This window comes from Cololabis saira, chromosome 8, assembly GCF_033807715.1.
Source record: "Cololabis saira isolate AMF1-May2022 chromosome 8, fColSai1.1, whole genome shotgun sequence".
NCBI lineage: Eukaryota > Metazoa > Chordata > Actinopteri > Beloniformes > Belonidae > Cololabis > Cololabis saira.
In genome coordinates this window covers 45,407,698-45,433,811 of record NC_084594.1, presented here as the reverse complement: position 1 = coordinate 45,433,811, position 26,114 = coordinate 45,407,698, and the positions used below count along the sequence as shown (strand labels likewise).

Genomic DNA, 26,114 nt, shown 5'->3' with positions numbered 1-26,114 from the left:
TACATTATTTCACTGGTGTTGCACTGGTATTCCCTAAACTGGTAATGCATTGGTATTTCACTGGTACTGTACTGGTATTGCACTGAAACTGCACTGGTACATAACTGGTACTGCAATGGTACTCCAATGGTACTGAACCGGTGTTGCACTGGTATTGCACTGGTGTTGAACTGGGGTTGCACTGGTACTGTCAAGAGGTTGTAGTGAGGACCCAGATGCAGGAGAGCAGGAGGCAGGAGTTCCCAAAAACTGATTTATTAACTTAAAAACAGAACCAAAAACACTGCTAAGCAGGATACAAAAACCAAACTGAACAAGAATCAAAAACTATGACAAAACCTGATGGAAAAAACATGGAGGGCAAAACAGTACGGACCAGCAAGGAGCAGGGAAAAGACAAGACTAGATATAAACAAAGGTTAACGAGACAAAGGTGCAGACAATCAGGGCAGATGGGAAACAGGAAGGTCAGACAAGAACTTAAACACAAGGACATGGGCTTCAAAATAAAACAGGAAATGTCAACATGAAATGTCAAACCCTGACAGGTACTGAAATGGTACTGCATTGGAACTGAACCAGGTTTTGCACAGACATTACAAGTGTGCTGCATTGGTACTAAACTGCTATTGCATTGGAATTTAACCAATGTTAAATTAAAATCAGCAATGATCACAAATGTACACTTTTTATCCAGTGTGAATACGTTGGTGACTCCTTAGATTACTTGATGTGGCAAAACATACTCCACACTGATGACATCTCTAAGGCTTGTCTCCAGTGTGAATACGTTGGTGTTTCGCTAGGTTACCTTGCTGGGCAAAAGCTGCTCCACACTGATCACATCTATAAGGCTTTTCTCCAGTGTGAATACGTTGGTGAATCGTTAGAGAATTTTTCTGGGTAAAAGCTGCTCCACACTGATCACATTTGTAAGGCTTTTCTCCAGTGTGAATACGCAGGTGACTCGTTAGAGAACTTGATGTGGCAAAACGTACTCCACACTGATCACAGCTGTATGGCTTGTCTCCAGTGTGAATACGTTGGTGTTGCGTAAGGTGACTTTTCTGGGCAAAAGCCACTCCACACTGATCACAGCGGTAAGGCTTGTCTCCAGTATGAATAAGCTGGTGCTGCTTTAGGTGACTTTGTTGGGCAAAAGCCGCTCCACACTGATCACAGCTGTAAGGCTTTTCTCCAGTGTGAATACGTTGGTGTTGCTTTAGGTAACCTGTAAGGGCAAAAGCCGCTCCACAATGATCACATCTGTAAGGCTTGTCTCCAGTGTGAATACGTTGGTGTGTCATTAGAGAACTTTTATTGGCAAAAGCCGCTCCACAATGATCACATCTGTAAGGCTTTTCTCCAGTGTGAATACGTTGGTGTATCATTAGAGAACTTTTCTGGGCAAAAGCTGCTCCACACTGATCACATCTGTAAGGCTTGTCTCCAGTGTGAATACGTTGGTGACTCGTCAAAGTACCTTGTCGGGCAAAAGCCGCTCCACACTGATCACATGTGTAAGGCTTGTTTCCAGTGTGAATACGTTGGTGAATCGTTAGATGACCTCGCTGGGCAAAAGTCGATCCACACTGATCACAGCTGTAAGGCTTGTTTCCAGTGTGAATACGTTGGTGTCTCGTTAGATAATTTTGCTGAGCAAAAGACACTCCACACTGATCACAGCTGTAAGGCTTTTCTCCAGTGTGAATACGTTGGCGTCTCATTAGTTGACCTTGAAGGGCAAAAGCCGCTCCACAATTATCACATCTGTAAGGCTTGTCTCCAGTGTGAATACGTTGGTGTCTCATTAGGTTACCTTGCTGGGCAAAAGCCGCTCCACACTGATCACATCTGTACGGTTTCTCACCAGTGTGAGTTTTCTTATGCTTCTTCAGGTTTGATGAAGTGGTGAAGACTTGCTTGCAATCATCACAGCAGTGTCTTTTAGGTCTTCCTTTATGGTTCTGTAACAGAGAAGATGACTTACATTATCTTGGCTGCATTATCAAAAGCCTTTTCAGTTTCAATCAAGTGCTGCCTCTCAGGTTCTTTCCTGTGAAACAATTACGTTTATCTTCTGAAGACTAATGTTAAACATATTTTGTTACAACTAGTTGTTAACAGTACGACAGCTTCAGATGAGACTTCTTATACATCGAAGTGTATACATTAAGTGTAAAATTTGAGACCCGCTAGCATAAACAATTAGCGCTTAGCATTTCCATGAAAGCCCATTGAAAAGATTTGACTCTGAGTTGTAACTTGATTTGGCTTTTTGTTCTAGCCTTGAACAACTAAAGGTTTGTTCTTTTGTTTGTGAATTTTTGTTTATTAAAACTTTTGGCTTTATTTAAAGCTATTGTAACAGCACTTAAAGGAGCTTGAGGCTCCTTTTAAGAAATGAGACTCTAGCACCACCCTTCACCACGACGGCCGTTGGGGGTACTGCAGCCAACAGTGAAGCCGGCACGGGAGAACGGGGAGAACGCACATGCAGCGTCATGTGACGTCACATCCGCAGCCCAGCGCGGGAAATTCGGGACCGAATTGCAGCACATTTTGCAGCACACAGCCTGTTCAAGGCAAAGGAGAGATACACTAGAGGGCTCATTCTTTTGGGTTTGGAACGCTTCATCTGACCTTATTACTAGAAAACTTAAAATGTATACGGATTTTTTTCATAAATCCTGCCTCAATCCGGCCTCAAGCTCCTTTAAATATAGAGGTTTTCCCTATGACATTTTGTATTGGGTAAATGTTGAAACCATTTTTGTGAATTTAAGATAAGGAATGTTGTACAACTAATATTGAATTTTGATTTTAGAGATATTGATTACTCTTTTCTGACCTGTTTCAGGTCAGGTTTTTTTAGTTGAAAACTTTGAATGGACTTGGACAAAGAATCCCTCTTCAATCCCTAATGGCAAACTACCTTGGACTCAATTAAACCTCCACAACTGGTGGTAGAATCAACCCTTTTTGAACTGAATGAAGATTACTTGACTCACTGGACAAAAGGACTTTAAAAAAAAGAACTCTAAGGAAGAGAAACTTCCAAATCTCAGACGTTTAGACTTGTGCGTTTAATTTTGTTTTACTTATTGTGTGAATTTAAATACAAATCATTATTTTCAAACTTAAGTTGTGTCTGTAGTTTTCATACAAATTGGACTCCTCATTGAACCTCTGTTACAACTTCGTTCAGTTGACCATAAACAACATTCTCCAAAATCTTTGAGAGAAAAGGAAACTTGGAAATAGACCTATAATCTGAAAGGACAGTGTGATCAAGTCGGGGTTTTTTTTAAATCAGTGGTTGAACTATTGCATGTTTCAATCCTGAGAACAGTCTGCCATGAATAAGAGCAAGAACTGATGGTCCCAGAATAGAAATGATTTCTTTAAAGGAGACCTATTATGAAAAACACGTTTTTTCTTGCTTTAATATAAAGTGGTCTCCCCTCACCCTGCCAACTCCCAAATCCAACTCAGCCTGGATCATTTGTCGGGTCCTCTGCTTTTTCCCCACATCCAAGTAATGATCTGACATGTTTGCTGCATTTAACACTGCACTCCCCTCACTCCACGCTGTTCGATTGCGTCATCACACGCCGTTTTTAATTGTTCGGTTTTTTACCCACTTATTCCACCGAGCACCGAAAGTGTTTTTTTTGCTATTTTCGGCCAAACAATTTCCGTTATCGAACAGTCGGTGCATCACTACACAACATAACGTGGGTCGAGTGTTTTCATTAGGTGACGAAAGCCCACATCTCCGAAAAGGGCTGCAAATCTTTAGCAATCAACGCTCCCACTGCACAGGTTATTTTGTAGTGTTTATCTGAAGTGGCACTATAGGTCTGTTGGAAAGCATTCTCGATAGACAGTTGTTTTTTTGCTCATGTTACCTTATCGAGTCGCTCGACTGCAGAAAGCATTACATCAGGGTGTTGATGCTGGAGATGATGCTCCTATGGCTCGCGTTTCCTTTTGCGTATGGGACACGTCTCAAGCAACATTTAAAGGCAGTACAAGTTCTGTTAACTGTCTTCACTCCATCGTTGTATTCAACAGCAAAACCGAAATAATGCCACACCGGAGATTTGAATGAAGCCGGTGCTTCTTCAAACTTTTGTCCAAAATTTGCTACCACAGTGATGAGGGGGGAGTGGGCGGGGCTACCACAATAAATCAATAAAAAATAAATGAATAAAAGAAAATCCGCAGCATCCCTAGCTCTAGTATGAGTCACCTTGTCCACAAAAAACAAAGGGGACCTATTATGAAAAAAAGTTTCTTCTTGCTTTAACATATATAAAGTGGTCTCCACTTCAGCCTGCCAACTCAGAGAAGGAGGAAAGCAACCAGATTCTGCAGTGTCTGTACAGCCGCCCGGATGAGCCGTCCAGTGTGACGTGGCTTCTACGAGCCAATAAGATTCTGCGCCCGTCGTTACGTGACGAAAATGTGATTTACATAGGTTGGCCTCCGATGCGTGAAACCACGCCCACAATTAACTCCGCCATTTTTTTGTAGCGGTGTACCGCTTCATTCAGGCAGCCAATCAGCACAGAGTAGTGCTGGGCGGTATACCGGTTCATACCGAATACCGGTGTTTATTTTTCTTATGATATGAATTTTTCATATACTGTAATACCGGTGAGTATGTACAGTAGCGCACACAACGTTGGGAACGCAGCGCGGCGGAACGTAGCGCAGCTGGACACTGCAGTGTTTCCCCTACCATTACCATTCCCCTACCCAACGAGACCCCCCCGCCAGGCCTAAAAAAAAAAAATCAATGATCATTAACGTTTAGGAGCGCCTCTGTGCAGCGCTGTTCTGCAACGGGAGTCAACCCTGCTTCGTTGCCTAGTAAAGCCTGAATTATGGTTCGGCGTTAAATCGACGTAGAGCCTGCGCCGTAAGCTCTGCGTTGGTGTAACGCAGAACCATAAATTAGCCTTAACGATGAGAGTACCGCTGCTGAGAGCGCGGGCATATTATTATACATTATGGGGTGTATAGAGTTTGTAGCTAGCCAACTATTGCCCCGTCAAAAAAAAGGAAAAATATCGCGGGCGACAGACAACATGATATAAAGAAATGTTTCTGCCAGGTACGTGTGTTTGCATGTGACGCTGCAGGGAAGCATGAAGGAAAAAACAGCCCGCGGTGTACTAGTGCCAGGCACACGTGCGAGCGTCAAGGCTGATTTATGGTTCTGCGTTACACCAACGCAGAACCTACGGCGTAGGGTACGCTGCGACACGCCCTACGCCGTAAATTCTGCTTGTTGTTTAGCTTACCAAAAATTTATATCACGGTATTTTTCCAAATTATATCGGTTTCACGGTATATCACTATTTTTTTTTTCATGCACAACTGGGTGTTTTCTAATGATTTGGAAAGGAATTGCTGCAGTAAATTGGCTTAGAATGGCCTATTTTACTGTCATGACGATGAATATCGTAGAAAAACATTAATGTCCACACTAGTATAAATACAGGTTTGCATGGCCTCACAAAATGATGCCGTTTACAATGAGGTGGCGGCACTTATGATTCTAATGAAGTGAGAGAATCAGTCAGACAACACTTAAAGACTTTAAGTGACCTGAAAGGCTGCAGTGTGCTGGTCTGACCCCATATGAGCATCTTTTCTAGATATTTCAGTGATCTCTATGAAAACCCTCTGGGATGGTCCTCTTTTAACGGGCTACTTGTGCTGACGGCATATGCCACAAAACATCCCTATTCACAATTGAGATTATATCAGTTATAAATAATTTAAACATTGTAGAAGATTTTTTTTACCCGTTTTGTTATAACAGTTACATGCATTAGACTGGGGAAAAAAATTAACCTTTAGTGGTTCTAGTGGAAAGACAATCTATTGTCTGTTATTTTCATCATTATTGCTTACCAAAAAAAGAAGCTCAATCAGAACAAAAATATAAGCTAAACAATAAATTGGAAATTTACCATGGGGAGTGTGGTACAACCAAGGGCTGTATTTATGGTTATTAAGCCATTCGGGATCCCAGCCAGATGTTTAAATGCTTTGTTTTTTACTGGGTCACCAGTCAGACCGGGGTCAGCGACGGTAAAGGCTGATTTATGGTTCTGCGTTACACCAACGCAGAGTCTACGGTGCGCGTCACCGCGAACCCTATGCTGTCGATTTAACGTGGAACCATAATTCAGGCTAAGCTGCAGTCTGTCTGCGCTGATCACTGACACACCGGGTCGGAGCAGATTTGGTCATGATGTTTAAACTGTGTTTTGTGATTAATAAGCACGGTTTTTAATTATTTTGCGTTGGATCAATGTAGCAAATAAAATCCTTCAGACCACCCAGCTCCTCAACCATCAGTTACGTGTTTCATGTGAGCAGTTCAGGTAAAAACTGCAGTCAAATCAGCAAAAATGTCAGTTTGCTGGATGAAATATATTAATTCCTGATAAAATAAGTTTGTTAGTGCACAGCTCTGCTCCTGTACGCATGCAAGGGTAATTGAGCAGGCCCCCTCTCCACTGCAACCTGCCCCGTCTCCCGTCTCACCTGTCATTTTCTCCTCTGTTGCCTCTGTTACTCTACCTTCATCAATTTCCCGTGGCTCCGGAGTCTGGCAGAAACATTTCTTTATATCATGTTGTCTGTCGCCCGCAATATTTTTTCTTTTTTTTGACGGCGCCATATTTGGCTAGCTACAAACTCTATAAATCCCATAATGTATAATAATATTCCAGCGCTTCCGGTACTCGCATCGTTACTAGGCAACGAAGCAACTCACGTTGCAGAACAGCGCTGCACAGAGGTGCTCCTAAACATAAATGATCATTGATTTATGAATGAATGGATACGTCGCTTATTTTTGGCATATTACATTTTTTTTAGGCCTGGCGGGGGGTCTCGTTGGCCTGGCGGCCCCGCCAGGCCTATACAATGGTAGGGGAAACACTGGATAAGACTAAACAAAAAATACAAATCTTGCAAATTAAGCTTGATGAAATCTATCTCAGGAGAGCCGAAGATGCTTATAAGATCAAGAGCAAAATGGATAGAGGAAAGAGAAAAAAGCACATCATACTTCTGTTGATTAGAAAAAAAGAAGACAGGAAAGAAATTCAATCAAAACACTGGTGATTAATGAACAAACTGTCACAGATCCAGCTATGATTGCCAGAGAAATCGTTTCCTTCTACAGTTAAGTTATATTCCTCATCTTTCCCTACAGATGATGCTGACAACTTTAACTATATAAAAGAGTATATTGCAGGTTAGGGTTTTTTCTTCTGTTTTCTCTCACATGCACTTGTTCCTTGAAGCATTTTGATGCCTGGTTGTTTGTATATAAAGATATTTTTCAATAAAAAAATAAAAATAAAAAAAGAATAAAGTAAGTCTCATTTTGATGACAACTGGCTTGTAGTTTGTCTGTGTTTCAGTGGTTGGACAGAGGCAACATTCATGCTTTTACGAATAGACATATAAACGTAGACGCCTCATAGACTGTCGCTGCCTATTGGAGCTGGCGTTCAGCGCGGCCGCCATCTTGGATGGGTCTCCAATGCGGCCGCCATCTTGCATGGGTCTCCAATGCGGCCGCCATCTTGGATGCGCCTCCAATGCGGCCCCCATCTTGGATGGGTCTCCAATGCAGCCCTAGTGCATTTATTTCTACTGAGGAAGGTTTTATCCCTGACTACAATAATCCATAACTCCCTGAAAAGACATATGGTATGGCATATTGATAAATAAATACATTTTATATTTTAATAAATGTGATTGTTCATTTGAATGTATTTTTATATATATATATATATATATATATATATATATATATATATATATATATATATATGGGCTGAACCATTAATTGCATTTGCGATAATATTGCGATGTAATAAAAAAAGATTTTCTAACCGCAAAGGCTGCGATTTGACCAGTCACGTGATCTGGTCACGTAATGTGAGAGTGAGCAGAGTGGTGACGCGAAACCTATCTACCATGGCCTCAGTGTCAGGGCTCGGCCAGGCGGGGCTTTATAAATATATGGGCTTTATAAATTTATTAAATATATGAGCGCTGAGTCGGTGTGGCGAGGAGCTGCGCGTGGCGAGGAGCACGAGCCGGGCGCACGCCGGCAGACAGTGAAGCCTGAATTATGGTTCTGCGTTAAATCGACGCAAAGCTTACGGCGTAGGGAGCGCGTTGCTGCGTACCCATACGCTGTAGGCTCTGCATTGGTGTAACGCGGAACCATAAATCAACCTTGAGTCGCGCTGTGAGCCTGAACCTGCAGCCCGTCAGCTCATCAGGAGGAGAGCTTAAAGAGCGGGGCAGCCAGTTGTTCATTGCTGGTTCGTTTTGTAAACTCTGAGCTTTGTTGGTTTGTTTGGTTTCTCCCTGTGATTTTTGAGTTATTTGTGAAGAAGTTCTGAGTTCCCTGTGAGGAAGGTTTTTTTGTTCCCTGTGGGAGTTTTTCTGTGTTTTTCTATTAAACTACCGTATTTTCGCGACCATTCGGCGCACCGTGTGGAAAGGCGCACCCTCATTTTTGTGTGTCATTTTTAGATTTAAAACATACATATGGCGCACCGACCCAAAAGGCGCAGTCTACAGAGCAGAGCTGCACACACGCGTGCCGCAAAACACGCCGGCCGGAAAACACACATACCCGCTGCAGAACGCACACACATGCAGAACGCACACACAAGCACACAAGCGCTTATTTAAAAAATAGAGCGGGAGCAAAACCTCTGTTTCTGCATTAAAGAGCTCCGCTAATTCAGCTGCGCCAGTCCGAATTTCCTCGGTGTCAGTCACTTTCTGCACAACAGTAAATAAACTTTTCATACCCCGTTGTGCGGATCCTCCACCGCGCAGAGCCCGTCTCTCAGCGGGGTGGAGCAGCGCGCGTCACAGCGGCTTTAACCAGGAATGTGACCTGTTCGGACCGGCTGGGACCGAACCCACCCACCTGTATGGGAGCAGGGGCTCCCGGGGAAAGACCAGCGGCATTTCGGCCGGATCTGCCCCGGGGATGGTGCGCCCTGGCCCGGCAAACCCGCGGCGGGAGCCTGGCGGCTCCTGAGCGCATCCTCTGCATCTTGGTTAGGCTACCAGAGATCAAACCGACAGATTTGCCTGAAAATCTCGCAGGGTGAAGTTGTTCCGACCTGGGACAGACCCCTGAATAAATAAAGGTAAGAAAATAAACGTTTCATACCCCGTTGTGCTGCGTTGTGCTGCGGATCCCGACCGCGGCGGGATCCGCAGCACAACGGCGGAGGGACGCGGCGTCCCGCGTCCCGGGTCCCGCGTCCCGGGTCCCGCGTCCCGCGTCCCGCGTCCCGCGTCCGCTCCCCGTCTGCTCCCCCGCGCTGGACCCGCTCACACACGCGCTGTCGGGGAGCCGGTACCGGGGTTTGTATCCGACAGGAGCTCCAGTCCGAATTTCCAGACCTGTCTCAGCCACCTGATCATCATCATCCCTTCATCCAGCCCCCCCTTTCCATTCGTCCTTATAATGACTCCGGCTGGAAACGTCTTATGCAAAGTTTTTCTTTTAAAAATCACCATAGGTTTCTGTCCATCAGCTGCGCCAGTCAAGCGCTACATAAATGAGAATCTGTGTGTGTCGCCGCGAATACACACCCGCGCATGTCGGGGTCCGGTACCGGGTTTGTAACCGACAGATTTGGCTGCAAATTTCGGAGGGTGAAGCTGATCAGACCTGAGACAGACCCCAGAAATCTCTGCTCGCAAAGCGGCCGGGAACCAGGTCGATTGGACCGCTTGGGGAACCAGGAAGTCGGGTTGCAGCAGCGCCCATCACCGCGCTGCTCCAGCCGCTGCTTTAACCGGGGAAAGTCACCGGTTCCGACATGCAAAACACACGCGCGCTGCAGAACAAGTGTGCTTATTTAAATAGAGCGGGAGCAAAACTTAGTTTGATTGTATTTTATTTCACTTTACACATCAAGCAAATCCTTAAAAGTTTTCATCTTCTGTTTCGCATTAAACAGCTCAGTGGATGGTCTCATTCAGCTTCACCCGCCCCCTTCTCCCTTTACCGTTCTCATGGCCGGCCTTACATTACCGTAATTCAGGTAATAGACACGGCGCACCGTTTCTTAAGGCGCCCGGCACTTTTAAAAAAAAAAAAAAAAAAAAAATTTGCGCCTTATGGTCGCGAAAATACGGTAAGCCTCGTTTTGGCTAAAGTTTAACCCGGTTTGGTGTCGTGCGATTGGGTTCAGAGAACGTCCCATAACACTCGTGTGTACAGACGTGTGTAGACGTGTTAAAGAGGTAAAGCCACAGATTTGTTTTCTTTATTGTTGTAATCTGTACTTTAAATAAATCTGACATTGTTTATTATAAAACAGACTGATTTATTGCTTGTGTAGTTGAAAAATACATGAGAACAGGACCTTGAAAAAAATAATCGCATATTAAATCGCAATATTGAGAAAAAAAAAATCGCAATTAGATTATTTTGAGAAATCATTCAGCCCTAAAATAAATATATATATATTAGGGGTGGGACGATACGGGTAAGTCCCAATTCGATACTTTGGCGATATGTGGCCCAGGATATCGATAATATCACGATATTTTCGATATTCGATATATCGATATATCGATATATCGGTAAGAGCGATATATCACGATATATGGGACTGAAAAAGAAAAAATACCTATAAAAAAGGAAAACGTCTGTAGTTATGCATTTATTCAATGCTAAAACTTCATACAAGAAAGTGCATTTGTATATTTCCTCACTGTCTCCTAGGCTTGTAAATGTAAACACTGTACAGCTGGATAAATTAAAGTGCATGAACATTAATAACATGTTTTATATAAACCAAGACAGTGCACTGCTTTGTTTCTAATACTGAAAAGTCAGTAAGCAACTTAATTTTGCACAGTACCTCACTGCCTCCTAGGGCTGGGTATCTATTAAAATGTCAAGAATTGATCCGATTCTTAAGATTCAGAATCTATTATCACCATTTGATTCGATTTGATCCGATATTGATGTGGATTTGTGTTATTAAAAAAAATGTTTGCGCTGTTGCCTGAATTATATGACTGTAAAATAACTAGTGAAATAATACTTTCACAAATAATTATTGTGAAATAACTAAGAAATAACTCAAATAGGCTCTTCAATATGCCTTCTTTTCCAATATCCTTTTAGCCTGTCTAATTTATTCTGTCACCACACACACATATTGCCATGAAGCATCAGGCATTTTTCACTTATCATGACAAACTGTATCCGATAACAGAAGAAACCAAACAAGCTATAATAAATATAAATAATATGAACTTCATTGAACTAATATAACATTTTGAAATTTAAGCTGAAATATCCAAAGCACTGAACACTGGTTTTGCACGGGTGGGCGTGTGTCTGTGTGTCCGTGTCGTGTGTAAAGGCGGATTTATGGTTCCGCGTTACACCAACGCAGATTTACGCCGTAAGGTACGCGGCGACACGCACCGTACTGTACGCGTCGCCGCGTACCCTACGGCGTAGGCTCTGCGTTGGTGTAACGCGAGCCGCTCTCCTCACGTGGAGCGCGAGCGGAGCGGGGTCCGTTTCTTAACGCAGCTGGTTGTCTGTGTGAGCGGACATTAACGCACATGGCAGCTTAAACACCAGTAACTTCCAGCATTAACAGTGCTGCTCAGCCCGCTGTCTGTACGAAGTAACCCGTGGTTCTGTATTTTCTGAGCTGGTTTCTCAGGCGGCCGCTTTGATATGTTTGTTTTGTTCACGAGGGCAGCGGGGGCGGGCGGGGCAGGGGTTTACGCGGTGACAACCGCGTAAACCATTATGTGTGTTGTAATAAAATATCGATATTAGCCGACAGTATATCGATTATTTATTGAAACAGAGAGCACAACAATATATTGAAATATTGATTTTTTTTCCCACCCCTAATATATATATATATATATATATATATATATATATATATATATATAAATTAAAGGTTTCACAGTTTCATGTTTACAAGGAGGAGAGAGAGCGTAATAAAGTCAATTAACCGACTGTGCAGCTCATGTCTGTCATTGTTTCATGTTTTCAGTGCCTGTTTGTGCTACTGTCACAGCTTTATGTGATATTTACATGTGCGTTCTACTGCATTGTTTAGTCTGCATACCAGTGCTCCTGTGTCATCTGCAGTCATGAGCTGTATTTAGGCCATTACGTCAAAGTTTTTATACATGTCATTTCATTCTGTAACACATATACATTAGGAATGGGCGATATTTTACCGTTCATGATATACCGTCAAAAAAAACTCCCCACGGTAAGAATTTGTCATCTTGCGGTAAAAACGATAAATTCCGGTTGATGACGTTTTTGCGTGAAGCTGATTTATGGTTCTGCGTTAATCGACGCAGAACCGTCGATTAACGCAGAACCATAAATCAGCCTTAACAAACATGGCAGAAGGCGGATGTGAGAGCGAGGAGCTCGTTGTTAAACGAGACTCCAGCTCCGTTATCTGGAACTGGTTTGGATTTAAAAAGAGTGACGAGGAGCAAACATCATCTATTATATGTAGAGTTTGGAAAAAAAACAGTGAGTGCAAAGGATGGCTTTTATTTATTTGTCCTATTTCTTTATTTATCAGGTTGTATTTTTTCTACTTTATGATTTTATAAACTAAAAAAACTTGAAGGACAATGGTACTTAGGCATTTGTTTTGTTATCCAACTGTTTAAGCCATACAGTTTGAATAAATGTTGAATCTGTTCTTACATTTCAAACTTGTTTCATTTGAGTCATTACAGTTTTGCAGTACAGGTGTACTAATTTAATTCGTTTTTATTAATTCAATATAATTGGTGTAGTTTAGTAGTATTTTAGAGCAGTGTTTTTTGGGACTCCACAGACTGAATGTGGTGATAGATTTATAGTTAAAAAGGTGGAGTTGAATTGGTATTTTTTCTATCGTCATTTTTATCGTTATCGGGATAAATGCCAGAAATTATCATGATAAATTCTTTAGTCCATACCGCCCATCCCTAATATACATACAAGCTCCCATATATACTGTACCAGCCCAGTACATTTTTTTAAAGGCCTGGAAAAGTAAACATTATAAATCCAGGTCGTACTGCGGCAAAAAAATGTATTTAAAAAAAAATGGAAATCAGAAAAAACCCTAGCAGGACTTTCAGGACTTGATTATTTACTTTATTATTCATTTGCTCCAGTATTGTTATGCATATGTGAAAAGAAGCTAAATGATTTTGAATGATGTAATGTACTGACCATATGAGGGAGGGAAGGGGAGAGGGGTGTGTTGTTGTATTTATTTATTTATTATTAATATTATTTATTTATTTTTGTTTAATTATTGTTATGAAAACTTAAGAAAAGGGGAAAACATTGATATTTCTATTGTTATTGTAAATCTTTTCCTTTCTCTTATTGCCGTCAATAAATATATCTATAAAAAAAATAAAAATGAAAGCTGCAAGCAGCGATGAACGGGCCTTCGCACTCACGGCCACCACCCCCATAAGCATATCAGAAATGACACCACCCACGACTTCCTATGTCAAACCATTCAAAAGATATAGCAGAAAAAAGGGACAACCAATCAGAAGAAGGGGCGGGGCTAATTCAGGCCAATGAAGGTCAAGGACTCCATACAGAATCTGATGACACCACCCACGACTCTCTATGTCAAACCATTCAAAAGTTATAGCAGAAAATCGGGACAACAAATCAGAAGAAGGGGGGGGCTAATTCAGGCCAATGAAGGTCAAGGACTCCATACAGAATCTGATGATACCACCCACGACTCTCTATGTCAAACCATTCAAAAGTTATAGCAGAAAATCGGGACAACCAATCAGAAGAAGGGGCGGGGCTAATTTTCACCAATTATGGTCAAGGACTCAATACCGAGTCCCATGACACCACCCACGACTCTTTATGTCATGGCTATTCAATTGGCGGCCCGCGGGCCACATGCGGCCCACCAGGAGCTTTTATGTGGCCCCTGGTCATATTTAAAAAAAGGGGTTGTTTGTTGAAAAAAAAAATATATATATATTTTTTTTTTCAGATTTTTTGCCAGTGTTGCACAGTGTTAATGTTTGTCACATTATTATTAACCTCCGTTGTACAGAGGACTTGTTGACATCATTAGGCTTCTAGGATTGGCCTGACATTTTTTTCATTTGAATAAGTGAGGACTTTGCATTTCAGATGGAACTTCTAAGCCTCCTATAATTTCATGTGATTGTTTTGTTTTGCTGATATAATGCACAGATGTGTCATTAATAAAGGAGCTTATGGTTAATATTTTAGTTGCTTATTTATAACATCAAACTGGCTACTATGGACTGAAATGCTTGTGCCCAATGCTTAATATAATATTCAAATAAGGAAATCTTGGTGGAAAGTGGTGCTTTGTCATTATGCCGTGTTTTATTAAAAGTAGGTCAATATCAACTTCATTAAGTTTGCACAATGCATGGTTTCAAAATGAACTTGCATTTAAAATAATATTTCTTTATTTGAATATTATATTTAACATTCACAATGACTATATCTGGAGACAATTAATACATAATTCATATGTAAACTAGATATATTCAAATGTATAATACAAATGTATTATATATACATAAGTCTTCGTCTTTGAGTGCAAAATACCTTTTGAAAACCCCCAAATGTTCAAATTGTGCGGCCCTCTCCATACAGTCCTTTCGCAGATGTGGCCCCCGGCCGAATATAGTTGAATACCCCTGCTTTATGTCAAACCTTCAAGTTATGGCAGAGAAAAGTATTCTAGGGGGCGCTGTTGAGCCGTTAGGCCACGCCCATTAATGCAAACCATGAAATATCAAATTTATCACCAGGCCTGGCTTGCATGCAAAATTTGGTGACTTTTGGAAAACTATCAAATATGGACCAATCAGATGAAGGGGGGCACGCTTTTTGGCGTCTAGCGTCACCACGGTAACACTTTTGAAAGAGAAAAGTAATGCGCGTAGTCGCAAGATGAAGACGCACATTTTGAGGTATAACACACCTGGGTGCACGTTACGGTTCGGAGACTTTTCTTTAAGTTGCGACATGATACAGGTGTGTACCGATTTTCGTGCATGTACGTCAAACCGTATTGTGGGGCTTGAGGTACAAAGGTTTCCGGGGGACGCTGTTGAGCCATTTTGCCACGCCCATGAATGCAAACCATGAAATATCAATATTTATCGCCAGGCCTGCCTTGCATGCAAAATATGGTGACTTTTGGGGAACTATCAAATATGGACCAATCAGATGAAGGGGGGCGCGCTTTTTGGCGTCTAGTGTCGCCACGGTAACACTTTTGAAAGAGAAAAGTAATGCACGTAGTCGCAGGATAGAGACGCACATTTTGATGTATAACACACCTGGGTGCACGTTACGGTTCGGGCCGTATTAATTCTCGAAGGAATGGCTCATATTGCTCCAAAATTACGCGATTAATTCAGAATGTTCAAAATGGCCGACTTCCTGTTTGGTTTCGGCCATGGCGCCAAGAGACTTTTCTTTAAGTTGCGACATGATACAGGTGTGTACCGATTTTCGTTCATGTACGTCAAACCGTATTATGGGGCTTGAGGCGCAAAGTTTTTTCTGTCTGAACCAACCAGATGAAGGGTGGGCGCGCTTTTTGGCGTCTAGCGTCGCCACGGTAACGCTTTTGAAAGAGAAAAGTAATGCGTGTGGTCGCAGGATGGAGACGCACATTTTGATGTATAACACACTTGGGGGCACGTTACGGTTCGGGCCGAATTAAGTGCCGAAGGAATGGCATAAATTGCGCCAAAGTGACACGATTAATTCAAAATGGCTGACTTCCTGTTCGGTTTCGGCCATGTCGCCAAGAGACTTTTCTTTAAGTTGTGTACTGATACAGGTGTGTAGCGATTTTCGTGCATGTACGTCAAACCGTATTGTGGGGCTTGAGGCACAAAGTTTTCCGGGGGGCGCTGTTGAGCCATTTTGCCACGCCCATTAATGTAAACCATTAAATATCAAATTTTTCGCCAGGCCTGACTTGCATGCAAAATTTGGTGACTTTTTGGGCACGTTTAGGGGGGCAAAAAGGCCCTCCTTTCGTCAGAAGAAAGAAAGAAAGAAAGAAAAAAAAATTCTACAGATACAATAGGGCCTTCGCACTGAAGGTGCTCGGGCCCTAATAAATAAATCCAGGTCATTCCAGGGTCTGCCGCGTTCCATTTGTCCTCTGAAGTCGGAATTTCCCAGTCGGAATTTTTAACTGGAACGCCCCTCGAAGTGGGATTTCCTACTGGGAAAGTGGGAGAAGCTTCACCACCCCCGAGTTCCCATTCCAAGATGGCTGCCATTCCCAGTTCCGATTTCCGAGGTAAATGGAACGCGGCATTACACTACCCTGTCAGCCTTGCAACTGGGGCTGAGGAACTAAAACCCTTGAAAAATAACTGTTTTGCAGCTTGTTGTGTGTGCTGGCTGTGACTGTTACTCTGTAACTGTAACTCCAGTGTAGTTCATTCTGCAGAGTGAGGAGACCCACCCAAGATGGATTAAGGCTCAGTTATGCTTCTGCGTCAAAATGGCGCCGTGCCTACGGCGTGTGGTTTGGATCAGCCCCCCAGTCTTGCGCTCAGCAGGCACGCCGATTTTTTCCAGTGTCCAGCCGCGGTACTGCAACAAAAAATCCCATGGGGCCCAGAAAGCTTTTTTCCCATAGACCGCAATAGTAAAAGAGAAGCCTCTAAAACTGTTCACAGGACACCTCCAGCTGTAATCACCGGCAATTACTAATCTTTATATTCTATATTTTTATGTCATGGACTTTATATCCGTCAAAAATGTTTTATAACGGCCAGAAAAGTCAAAGAAAAGTCTCTTTCTGGGCGTGACTTCACGGATGACGTCACAGCCGTGTCCATGCATTCCACGGATGTTTTATATTAATATATATTATGTAATTATATTATATTAATACATTAATCATATATGTGATGCTATACATGTAATAATATACATGAATTAATATATTATTTTAATACATATTATATTAATACTCGTTCTCATTGCCCCGGGGCATGATGGGAGGGCCCAGAGCATCATGGGAGGTGACTCAACTGCGCATGCTCTATGGGCCCGTGTACACGGAAGTAAACCAGGAAGTCCGAGATTTTTTCGGCGGATGCGCTGGCTGAGCAGAATGCATTGAAATGAATGGGCGGCCATTTTTGGCACAGTATCCAGTTATATAATACATCCATGGTTTGGATCGACGCAGAGGACACGCCGTCACCTGCGCCGTCACTGACGTGCACCTCCCGAAAATTGTAACTACGCGTCGAGGAGACGCCGTCCACTCGCAGACCGAGAGGGCTGTGATTGGTTCGTTTGAAAGCGAAGCATTTCCGGTTTCCGGTTTGAATCAGTAGTGAACTTCCAGGGCTCTTTTCTTCGTTTATGTGTGGTTTTTTTTTGTTTTTGTTTTTTGCACAATAGTTGTCCTTATTTCTTTGATTTACTGTGACCGGAAAAAGTCGGATAAACCATTCAGAAAAAGATCGCTAACTAGTGGCCGTGGGGGGTACTGCACCGCGACCAAATGGAGAGACGGAGAAGTCAGAAGGGTTCAGCACGGCGTCACGGCTGCGACGTGTGCTCTGCGTCGGTGTGACGCAGAACCATACCTCAGCCTTTACGTTCCAGCATGTCATGAGGCGTCTTTATACGTCTATGCTTTTACGCAGGGATTAAAGCAAAAAACATATTTTTGACTGAAATTTTTTTTCATGCCAGTTCATATTCCCCCGCCATCTATGCGCTGCACCACACTTTAAGAATGGCCCCTTTTCTGCCGTGCGGCCGCTTCCCATAAGTTTCAAGTAAAAAAGTCAAATGCTGTATTAGCCCTTCTGTTTTCTAATACAGCATTTAAGGTGTAAGAAGACTTTAACCAACACTATTTAAATACTCGAGACCAATAGCATTTTATAGGAGGAAGGTGATTTTGAGTATTTTATTATTGTCAGTTTGCTTTTAATTTATAGTCCACATCAATTTGTGCAGTCCCCTCATTAAAGCCTTAGGCCTGTTCTCCTAGATCTGAGTCAACCTGGTAATCTCGCATTTCTTCATCCAGTTGACCGGCTGCTCTGATGTCACTGCACTTGGCAAGGCTTTGGCCAAGGTGATGAAAGCATCCTGGACTGTTTCATGGACAATCAGTGATGGTGTTAGTGCAGACAAAGAGATGATGTTATTGTTGAGAGGAAGGTTTTCCTAAATCACATCGCGTCAACACCCCCCGTGGGCCTTCGAGATGCTTTGTTTTATTAAACAGTGGGATTCCCCTGGTCCGCACCAGTTCTAAGTGTAGCTGCTAGACGCCGGCCGAGGAATACGTAATTGTTACGTAATTGTGAATTAAAAGTTGCGTTCCGTATTGAACCAATACAGACACATATTATGCTCTTATTTATTGATGTCATAATCTACATGTGAAGGTCGGAAAAGTTGAATATATATCACAAAACTTCATTCGTAGTAAATTCAACTAAAGGTGAAACAAATATTTTATTACCCGTATTCAAAGTAAGATACTTCAAGCCTTTATTTGTTATCATTTTGGTGATTATGGCTCACAGTTTATGAAAACCCCAAATAAAAAATCTCAAAAAAATTGATTTTATGAAATCAATAAACAATTCAACCATCAAAATGATAACAAATAAAGGCTTAGGATATCTTGCTTTGAATGCATTGAGACTATGTAATATATTAGTTTCACCTTTTAAATTGAATTATTGAAATAAATTAACTTTTACACCATATTCTAATGTTCCGACCTTCACCTGTAGGTTATATTCTACATCTGGGCTGATGTGGACATACGTAGCATAGGAGACTATTTCAGTTACTGGTATGGTTGTCTGTCTGTACATTCGTGCAAGTCCAATGCTATTAAAGCACTTGAAACTTTGAATTAAAGCATTCTGTTTTTTCATATAAAATAAATATATTTCTATGCAGTTTAGAAGTTTTGGGGATGTCCCTTTTTTTGGCGCATGCGCTGCTGAAATCAGGCGTTCCTTATTTCTATTTCTGAAAGGTGGTAAACCTAGAGGCGACCTGCCGGGGGCCCGCGTTAACGGATCCCCGACGGGCGCCGCAGCTGGGGAGATCCGCGAGAAGGGCCCGGCGCGCGTTCAGAGCCGCCGCCGCCGCCGCCGCCGCCATCCCCCCCCCCCCCCCCACCGGTCCGCCTTCCGCGCGGCGCCGGACACCGCCCCGCATGAAAGACCCCCGCCCGACGACGCGTTAACGCCGCTGGACGAAGGCCCCGCGAGGCGGGCCGGACGACCGCGCCTCCGGCGGCGGGGGGAGGAGGGCGACGGGGCCACTGCTCCCCCAGCCGCGGCTCGAGCCCAGCCCCGCTTCAAACCCCAGCCCGACCGACCCAGCCCTTAGAGCCAATCCTTGTCCCCAAATTCCAAAGTTTCCCTTACTGATCCAACACCGCCTCCTCTGTTTTTGATTGGCTAATCCAAGGCGCTGGCAGCTTTATTGGTTTACAACAGCGTCAGTTTAATGCCTAACATGATTTAATTGGCTAGTCTAAACTGTACCACAACAAAACGCACAGGCAAAGCTTTTTTTTTTTTCCCCTCATTTTCCAATTGACGGAAATCCGTCTAGAGACGGAGAACTTTAATCCCTGTTTTACGTCTCTTTATTAGGGAGTTATTGAGCGCAGAAGTGGAAATCTACAAATATCTGTCCAACTTTAAAGGACCAAAAAGCTCTGGGCTGCTTTGTCTGTTTGCGCCGCCACATTTACAAACATTAAAGCGCAGAAACGTTTATACTTGGATGGTAAAAAAGTCCCGTGTGTGTGTTCCCTGTGGTTTAGTTCAAACACGCTGATACAGACACAAATAAAGCGTTTGGATCGTCATTAACAGATACAAAAACCGAGAACGAGCGGCCACGTGGACCCGAACACTGACCTGCAGACCAGCAGAGGAGAAGACCGTTTTGGTGCTGGTGGACTCTGAACGGTCCTGGTCCCGGTCCTGGTCCCGGTCCTGGTTCTGGTCCCGGTCCTTCTCTGGATCTGGGTTCTGTTTCTGCTCCATTTCCATTCTTCCAAAATCGAGCAACTGTTCAATCTAAAATCCTCTTTCTGTGTCTGTAGAAAACGAGGTTCCTCCACTGTGAGAACTCTGCCCGGAAACACGTGACCGGATACGACGTTCTTCTTCTTCTCTCGGTTTATTGGCGGATCGCTACCAACGTTACTAGGTTATACCGCCACCTACTGTACCGGAGTGTGTAACATCAGGATTGGTAATACATCAGGTTACAGTCTAACTCAAAGGAAAATAATAAGGGAAGAAAAGAAAGAAAACAAAAGAAGAAAGGAATAAGTACAGAAGAGATGGTGCCAGGACATTTAAGCTGATTTGAAATGGTTATATTGTAGTCAAAAGCTAATAATTAATTCCAGTTCCAGCACACACATCCAACCCAAACACTGATGTCCAACAGTTACTGCAACAATGAAACTGAAGATTGAGACCCATTTCTGCTCAACTGTGGAAAGTCAAGATGAAACTGAAATCCCTCACATTATTAAAAGGTTGTAATAACTAACCCGCCACCAGGTGGCAGCAGTTAACTTTAACCCTGTTACAAACGCAACACTGCAGATTCACAGATGTTGGTGTCTGGAGATTTGAACCAACTTCATCTTCCTGCTGGATTAAACAGGATTGTCTGACTAAACCATGAATACTGTGTTAGTTTAAACAGAAGTAAAAGATAGTAAGTGTTCAACACTGAGGTGTAAAGCTCTTTTCATCAGTAGCCACAACTGTTCAGGGACCAAACATGGATCAGAGGGGAAACACTGATGAGAGTCATGTTCTGATGTGTGAGCCACTTCATCTACTGAAGCAACAGATTCATGAGTCAGTCTGGACTGATGAGATCACATGACCTTCCTCCATTTCTGCAGAGTCCAATGTTCAGATGTCCTTGCAAAGGCATTTCTTTTCTCTTTAGAGATCATCAACGACTTCCTCAGAGATTACAGAACAGAAACAGAAAAAGGTCTGAAAGCAACACATTAAAAAGGAACAACTATCTATGTTTGTCCAAGAAGATGAGCCGACACAAACTCATACAAGATTACGAGGAGTATCTGAGACCTCCACGCGTTTGTGAGACGCAGGGATAGAACTTGTAGATGTGTTTTTCTAAAACTCCGACACAGAGCTGCTGCACGACCACGCTCAAACCCACAGTGGACCACAAACACCACGAAATACGCAAGTTCATCTTTTAATAAACCTCTCAAAGGAAGAAAAGTAATTTTTTTGTTAACTATGACTATGACTATGACTATAACTATGACCTCCCAGAAACAACAACATATTTTAAGTTGAACCGCAACAAAGAAAATACAAAATTGAATGTTCTGTCTAAAACAATTAAACCTTAAAACAAGAATCTTCTAAATGCTGCTTTTACAGACAGTTAATTTGTGTCTGATGTTATTTCAAGGAAATAACATCATCACACACCTGCAGCAGTGATGTCTGATGTTTTAACTTTATCTCCATATTAGTTCAGGATGGAAACATGTTGACTTTATTCCATCTCCTGGGTGTTTTTATGTTAAAGATGAGCTGATTGTTCCTTCATAAGGTCTGGATCAGGTTCAGCAGGTGTCTGTCCTCAGCCTCTGTCCTCCACCGACGCTCCTGTCATCTGTGAGACGCCCCCAGGTGGCAGCAGCTGGTATAACATGTAGACGTGGATCAGTGGAGGACCGGGTCATTGTTGGAGAACCACTTCAACCCTCAGCTCACTGATTTCAGGACGCTCAAACAAACACAAGTTTCTGTTTCTGAGAAAATATATCAAAAACAAGAACGTTTTGTTCATTTATTTATTTTTATTATTTTATTGGAAACCAAATCTATCACTCTTATACAACAAATCCACCTTAAGCATTGACTGAAGTGTAACAAAAGTAAATATTGTACAGAAACAGCTTTGTATGTTCACTTTTAAACATTCAGGGTTGTTTCTTTTATTTTTGACTTGTTGCCACACACATCAGGAAACAAAGACATGTCAGGGTCGGAGGTGTTACTTGGAAGACAGTTTTAGTCAATAAGTCGCCCAGAAACAGGAAGTTCCACCTTCACAAACAGACCTGCAGCAGAGAGAAGCATCGTTTCATCCAGCAGAGACAGAATGAACCACGACTGCAGCTCTTCATCACTTTACTGCTTCACTTTGAAGGTAAAGATCAAGTCTGACTCATGTTTTAGGGTTTCATTTGATTTAAAAAGACTGTAACAACCACTCTGTAGTTGTCGTGTACCGTTGAACATTGCTGTTTCACTAAATGTGTTTTTTTTAAGTAAACTCACCTCTGTTACAATCAGACCACTTAAAGACAACGTTACATAACTCTGAATGTTTCACCAGAGATGTGTGTTGAAGTCTCTTCTCTGTGCTGACGAACCTAAATATGTAGGTTAAATATGTTTCTAGGGTCAGGTTGATGTGTGAAGTGTAAAACTTTTCTCAGTGTTTTTCTCTGCAGCAGGAATCAGTGATGGAGGAATCGTTCTCCATCACAGAGCTGGAGATGTTTTACCGCCTAACGTTGATTCTTCATCCGACCCATGTTCTGATGCTCACTGGTTTTACAGCAACATTCAAAATGCAAACACAGTAAAAGAGATTAATCATGGAAATACTGTGAAGACGTCACCTGGAGCTGACAGGATGAGTTTGAGCAGTAACTGCTCTCTGATCATCAACAACGTCACTGCTGAAGATGCTGGTCGTTACATCTGTAGGATTAGATTTACTGATGGTCACTATGACTAATATCTGCTCAGGTGCTGTAACTGAAGCTGGAGAAGTGAAACCTGCGGGATGTTCGTGTTGCTGGACCTGGAGATCGTGTTCCCATTCAGCTGCGATCCTATGGAAGGTAACAAGATTATTTGACCTATATGTCTTTATTTTTGGTATCCGAACTACATCATAGTCTACTTGGCTTTTTTTTTTTTTTTTTTACTATATCTCTCTAGGTAGAAAATGCTGTGAGACGGGAAAACTGGGCTTGCCTGCACTGACAGAACCAGTGGAATGCTGGGTCTAAAAGAAATGCTGGTCAGAGGAAGATGAAGTACAGGACTGTCTCAGAAAATTAAAATAGTGTGATTTTCTGTAATGCAATTACAAAAACATACATACATTCTGGATTCATTACAAATCAACTGAAATATTGGAAGCCTTTTATTATTCTAATATTGCTGATCATGGCTTACAGCTTAAGAAAACTCAAATATCCTATCTCAAAAAATTAGAATATTCTGGGAATCTTTTTTTTTTTTTTTTTTATTGATCTTTTTATAAGAAACAACATACACCTAAAACATGGAAACGTGTAGTCAAACAGACGCATTATACATTGTCTCCTTTTTTTTTTTTTTTTTTTTAAACACACAAAACCTAACAAAGGAACAGAGTCTCTGTAGCGTTAAAAAATAAATAAACAGATGAGCAAGAGATGAAACTGGAAATAAATAAAACATAAAAAAAAACAAATTAAGGAGATGAAAAGAAAATTAAGGGAGGGGGGGGGTCAGTCGGTGGGTAGAGTCTTCAACGCGGTAAAGTGGTCTATGAACGATTGCCATTTGTGAATGAATTTAGGTGAGTTGCCTTTTACAGAGTATCTCACCTTCTCCAATTTAAGAAAAAACATAACATCACTAAGCCAAATAGAAATAGACGGGGACCTGGGGGATTTCCATAAAAGTAAGATACGACGTCTTGCTAAAAGGGATGTGAAAGCCAATACTTCTGACTGTGTGTGGCTGATATGTGAGGAGTCAACAGAGAGTCCGAATATTGCTAAGAGAGGGGCCATAACAACTTTTTTACCCAGAACTTTAGACATGATCACAGAATAATCACTCCAAAATTTCTGTAACCTAGGACAGGAGAAAAACATATGACTTAAATTGCAGGGAGAACCCTGGCATCTGTCGCATAAGTCTGCAACATTCGGATATATTTCCGATAATCGGGATTTTGATAGGTGGGCTCTATGCAGCACCTTAAATTGAATAAGTTCTAGTCTAGCGCAAGGCGCGCTAGATCGTATGCTACGGATAGCTTTATCCCACAGCTCCCCTGTGAAGTCGAGGCCCAACTCTCGTCCCCAACCCTCCCGAGCTTTATCTACAGAATGATCATCAAATGTCATAGACAGTGCATATATCTTAGATATCAGAGACTTTTGACTGAGTTTCATAGTTAGAAGATCATCCCACGGTTGGTTCGCAGGAAGGGAAGGGAAGCATGGAAACAAAGCAGAGGCGCAGTGTCGAAGCTGGAAGTAGCGAAACAAATGGGGGGCAGGCAAATTGAACTTTGACCTCAGATATGAGAATGTGGAAAAGATACCATCCTTATATAGATCCCTGAAGTGCTTAATGCCCCGGTTGTACCAAATCATAAAAGTGGTGTCTATTAGTGATGGAGGGAACAGATGATTCTTAGTAACAGGTGTATAGATGGATGGAGAAGCAAATTTAAAGTGGCGCCTAAACTGTGACCAAATCTTAAGGGAGGAAAGCACCACAGGGCTATTTGTAAACTTAGAGGGATTCAATGGTAAAGAGGAGGAGAGTAGGGCCGTTACAGAGGATGAAGAGAGTGACTGAGCCTCCAATCTGCACCATAATAACTCAGGAGACTGAAGCCAATAAATTAGTTTGTGAATATGCGCTGACCAATAGTAAAGCATAAAGTTTGGTAGTGCTAGACCCCCATTAAATTTAAATTTTTGGAGAAGCGAATACCTCACTCTGGGTGTCTTACCGGCCCATAAAAAGTTGGAAACAATTTGGTCAAGTGATTTAAAAAAAGATTTTGGTAGAAATAAAGGAGTGCATTGGAACAAAAAAAGAAATTTAGGCAATACAGTCATTTTCACTGTGTTAATTCTTCCTATCAGCGACAGTGGTAGGGAGTTCCACCTCTGTAAGTCCGCCTTCACTTGAGTTACCAGTGAGGAAAAATTAGCGGTGAAAAGAGAGGGCAGAGTGCGGATCACATTAATCCCTAAGTATCTAAAGCCCGACGGGCTGAGTTTAAAGGAGATATCAGATTGTTTGAGTTGTAAAGCAGAGGAGTTTATGGGGAAGCATTCACACTTGTTAAGATTGACCTTATAGCCGGAGAAGGATCCATAATTCTTCAACAGAGATAATATTGGTGCAATGCTGGTTAAAGGGTCAGATACATATAAAAGGAGGTCGTCTGCATAAAGTGACAATTTGAGTTCCACATTGGACCTAGAGACTCCGCGAAATAGAGGAAGAGTTCTTAGAGCAATTGAAAGTGGTTCGACGGATAGAGCGAATAGCAAAGGGGAGAGAGGGCAGCCCTGTCTCGTGCCACGTGATAATGTAAAATAAGTGGAGTAGTTGTCATTGGTGTGAATGCTGGCCTGAGGGGAAGTGTAAAGAAGTCTAATCCACGATATAAACCTGTGTCCAAATCCGAATTTATGAAGTGTTGCAAAAAGATAGTTAAATTCGACACGATCAAACGCTTTTTCAGCATCAATTGCGATAACAACTTCAGGGAGTGGAGAAGAATCTTTAGAGAGAATCACATTAAGAAGTGTACGAACATTATAAAAGAGCTGGCGTCCCTTGATGAAACCATTCTGCTCCTCAGATATGATGCTAGGAAGGATCTTATCAAGACGAATTGCTAGTGCTTTGGCTAAAATTTTGACATCCACATTCAGTAAAGACAAGGGCCTGTAAGAAGTGCATGATTCAGGGTCCTTGTCCTTCTTCAAAAGGAGGGCAATGGACGCCTGCATTAAAGAGGGAGGCAATGAGCCATGATCAAGGGACTCATTGTACATTGAAAGTAAAAGGGGGGCTAATTTGTCTTTGAATTTTTTGAAAAACTCAGCTCCGAACCCATCGGGACCAGGGGCCTTGTTGCTTTGCGTAGC

The 26,114-nt window shown here is 42.3% G+C and overlaps 1 protein-coding gene across 1 annotated transcript; it reads right to left on the bottom strand.

Annotated features, from left to right (window-relative positions):
• Positions 1 to 20,243, bottom strand: LOC133449018 (zinc finger protein OZF-like). Its single transcript, XM_061728098.1, has 2 exons — positions 20,053 to 20,243; positions 1 to 1,967 (listed from the first exon to the last, which is right to left on the bottom strand). The coding sequence occupies exons 1-2, from the start codon at positions 20,185 to 20,187 to the stop codon at positions 765 to 767; spliced, it is 1,338 nt and encodes a 445-aa protein (XP_061584082.1). The 5' UTR covers positions 20,188 to 20,243; the 3' UTR covers positions 1 to 764.
• Between the last annotated feature and the right edge of the window lie 5,871 nt (positions 20,244 to 26,114).

Bases quoted from the DNA above. Each gene is read 5' to 3' on its own strand.
- LOC133449018 (XM_061728098.1), bottom strand. From the start codon at position 20,187: ATGGAAATGGAGCAGAAACAGAACCCAGATCCAGAGAAGGACCGGGAC. The intron at 1,968-20,052 runs GTCAGTGTTCGG...TCTCTGTTACAG, and splicing joins TCTCCTCTGCTGGTCTGCAG to AACCATAAAGGAAGACCTAA.